The 3,481-nt window shown below is 42.0% G+C and overlaps 2 protein-coding genes across 2 annotated transcripts; one reads left to right on the plus strand and one right to left on the minus strand.

The window, feature by feature from the left end:
- Window positions 1-567: 567 nt before the first annotated feature.
- LOC121847324 (gamma-crystallin M3-like) lies at window positions 568-1,659 on the minus strand. Its single transcript, XM_042327933.1, has 3 exons — window positions 1,449-1,659; window positions 1,036-1,275; window positions 568-885 (listed from the first exon to the last, which is right to left on the minus strand). Exons 1-3 carry the CDS (start codon window positions 1,473-1,475, stop codon window positions 610-612), a joined length of 543 nt encoding a protein of 180 aa, XP_042183867.1. The 5' UTR covers window positions 1,476-1,659; the 3' UTR covers window positions 568-609.
- Window positions 1,660-2,178: 519 nt separating this feature from the next.
- Window positions 2,179-3,136, plus strand: LOC121847325 (gamma-crystallin M3-like). Its single transcript, XM_042327934.1, has 3 exons — window positions 2,179-2,288; window positions 2,462-2,701; window positions 2,852-3,136. The coding sequence occupies exons 1-3, from the start codon at window positions 2,262-2,264 to the stop codon at window positions 3,125-3,127; spliced, it is 543 nt and encodes a 180-aa protein (XP_042183868.1). The 5' UTR covers window positions 2,179-2,261; the 3' UTR covers window positions 3,128-3,136.
- Window positions 3,137-3,481: the final 345 nt, after the last annotated feature.

Genomic DNA, 3,481 nt, shown 5'->3' on the forward strand with positions numbered 1-3,481 from the left:
TTGGGCTTAGTGGGACTATCATTTGTTTTTCGACAGTTCAATTACACACCTCCAGGCTGTGTAAGGGCTGTTTTACCAAGAAGTTGAGTGATGGAGTGCTGCATCCGATGACCTGGCCTCCACAATCCCCTGACCTCAACCAGATTGAGATGGTTTGGGATGAGTCGGACCGCAGAGTGAAGGAAAAGCAGCCAACAAGTGCTCAGCATATGTGGGAACTCCTTCAAGACTGTTGGAAAAGCATTCCAGGTGAAGCTGGTTGAGAGAATGCCAAGAGTGTGCAAAGCTGTCATCAATGCAAAGGGTGACTATTTGAAGAATCTCAAATATAAAATATATTTTGATTTGTTTAACACTTTTTAGGTTTCCATATGTATTATTTCATAGTTTTCATGCCTTCACTATTATTCTACAATGTAGAAAATAGTAAAAATAATAAAAACCCTTGAATGAGTAGGTGTTCTAATGATTTTGACCGGTAGTATATATAATTGGCCTTTGTTATATCATACCTACAGATGGAAACACAAAACACCCAATATTGAAATGATGTAGCACACTCAATTGTTACGGATTATCAATCACTTTTATTTGGTCAACATAACATATCTAGCACATATCAGTGATACGCCTCATGCTCATGAACCTCATGCCACTCATGCCCATATCCCTGAAGTTCCTGTACTCTCCGGGCCTCATGTAAGTCATCCTGCCTCTGAAGTGGGGCTGCTCGTACATCAGCCAGTGGCCATCCATCACGTTGCAGGACTGGCAGTCGGACATACGGTAACGGTCCATGATGGAGTCACAGTCGTCCATCATCTCGTGCATCTGACCTCCGAAGTTATCTCTCTCGTAGATCCTCATTCTGTAGGATCCTCTGTGCTGTTAGGAGGAAATAAGAATATGTTGAATGAATTACTGAGTACATCAGACTGTTGGAACGCATCACAGAGCCAATATGATTTATTATGGACATCACAAAGCTACTTCGAGCGGGGCTGTTAACAGCAGACTAAGTATCATATTGCCTACCATGGGGATCGTGCGGCAGGACCTGATATCAGTCATTCCCATCATACTCTGGAAGTCAGAGTACTCTCCCCTCCTCATGAAGTACTGGTTTCCCATGTAGTTGTTGCGGTCGTAGACCATGAAGCAGCCGCTCTGAACCCTACAGGAGTGGCACCTGCTCAGGTAGGAGGACATGTCAGCGCAGTCGCTGCTGCACTCATAGGAACGACCCTGGAAGTTCCTGTCCTCGTAGAAGACGATCTGAAAATAAAAAGGGATAATTTCTATGCACTGAAATATTTTCCGAAACAAACATTTTTGAGAAATGTAGGAACTTTAAAGAACTTTAATGTAGTTGGGGGTGCTAGAACACTACAGGTCTTTTGCATAACAATCTATGAAAATTAAAGTATGTATTTTGGTTTTAAACTTACCCTGCCCATGTTCATGCTGGTGGACATGTTTGCTCACTGTGCTGCTGGTTGCTGCTCCTGAACTGATTCCTACCTGGTTTAACCCTTTCTTTTATACCTGACCAAACCTAAAGAATTCCCAGCTCCATTGTTCAAACCCCTGACCCAGCAACATGCTATAGAAGCCTGCAGAGGCCACTGAGGTTACGTCCACATTTCCAGTGACTGGATCCCTCAGTGTCTTCAGAAAGACTGTTTCTCAATTGACTGTTTCTCACTGGTTAGGAATGTCGGTCTACGTCAAGTCCACTGAGGTTTAAGAATGGTTAAATCAGCACACTGAACAAAAGATGAGTAACAATACATAGTTTAAACTAACAGGTTAACCCCAGATTTTCACTCTTCATTCAATATGTGTGATTTATGCTTAATGTCTTAAATCAAATGAGCTTACAATATAACATTGAGCCTGTATCATTAATATTTGATCAAATAATATTACAAAACGTAGAAAAGCATTGTGACATGTACTGTATGGAGAACATTCCTTTTCAAGGCTGTTACTAGCTGTTGTAAACTCTCAAAAGGCTATATGTTACTTTGTTTGAGAAACAGACAATTGAGAAACAGTCTTTCTAAAGACACTGAGGGATCCAGTCACTGGAAATGTGGACGTAACCTCAGTGGCCTCTGCAGGCTTCTATAGCATGTTGCTGGGTCAGGGGTTTGAACAATGGAGCTTGGAATTCTTTAGGTTTGGTCAGGTATAAAAGAAAGGGTTAAACCAGGTAGGAATCAGTTCAGGAGCAGCAACCAGCAGCACAGTGAGCAAACATGTCCACCAGCATGAACATGGGCAGGGTAAGTTTAAAACCAAAATATATACTTCAATTTTCATAGATTGTTATGCAAAAGACCTGTAGTGTTCTAGCACCCCCAACTACATTAAAGTTCTTTAAAGTTCCTACATTTCTCAAAAATGTTTGTTTCATAAAATATTTTAGTTCATAGAAATTATCCGTTTTTATTTTCAGATCGTCTTCTACGAGGACAGGAACTTCCAGGGTCGTTCCTATGAGTGCAGCAGCGACTGCGCTGACATGTCCTCCTACCTGAGCAGGTGCCACTCCTGTAGGGTTCAGAGCGGCTGCTTCATGGTCTACGACCGCAACAACTACATGGGAAACCAGTACTTCATGAGGAGGGGAGAGTACTCTGACTTCCAGAGTATGATGGGAATGACTGATATCAGGTCCTGCCGCACGATCCCCATGGTAGGCAATATGATACTTAGTCTGCTGTTAACAGCCCCGCTCTAAGTAGCTTTGTGATGTCCATAATAAATCATATTGGGTCTGTGATGCGTTCCAACAGTCTGATGTACTCAGTAATTCATTCAACATATTCTTATTTCCTCCTAACAGCACAGAGGATCCTACAGAATGAGGATCTACGAGAGAGATAACTTCGGAGGTCAGATGCACGAGATGATGGACGACTGTGACTCCATCATGGACCGTTACCGTATGTCCGACTGCCAGTCCTGCAACGTGATGGATGGCCACTGGCTGATGTACGAGCAGCCCCACTTCAGAGGCAGGATGACTTACATGAGGCCCGGAGAGTACAGGAACTTCAGGGATATGGGCATGAGTGGCATGAGGTTCATGAGCATGAGGCGTATCACTGATATGTGCTAGATATGTTATGTTGACTAAATAAAAGTAATTCGTAATTCGTAAAACAATTGAGTGTGCTACATCTTTTCAATATTTGGTGTTTTGTGTTTCCATCTGTAGGTATGATATAATTTAGGCCTATCATATAATAGAACTGACGCCTGCCATTTGATAACTGATGTTAAGGGGGCATTCATCATCATCATTCAGACATTTCTATTTCCCAATAATTGTTTTAATTTTTACCAGAAAGATATGCATAACATTTAACTTCTACCCTATACCAGGGTATACCAAACTTGGTCCTGGGACCCACCTGGGTGCACATTTTGGTTTTTGAATTACATATTTACTGTCCTTTAGATGATAAAGAGG

This window comes from Oncorhynchus tshawytscha, linkage group LG09 (assembly GCF_018296145.1).
Source record: "Oncorhynchus tshawytscha isolate Ot180627B linkage group LG09, Otsh_v2.0, whole genome shotgun sequence".
NCBI lineage: Eukaryota > Metazoa > Chordata > Actinopteri > Salmoniformes > Salmonidae > Oncorhynchus > Oncorhynchus tshawytscha.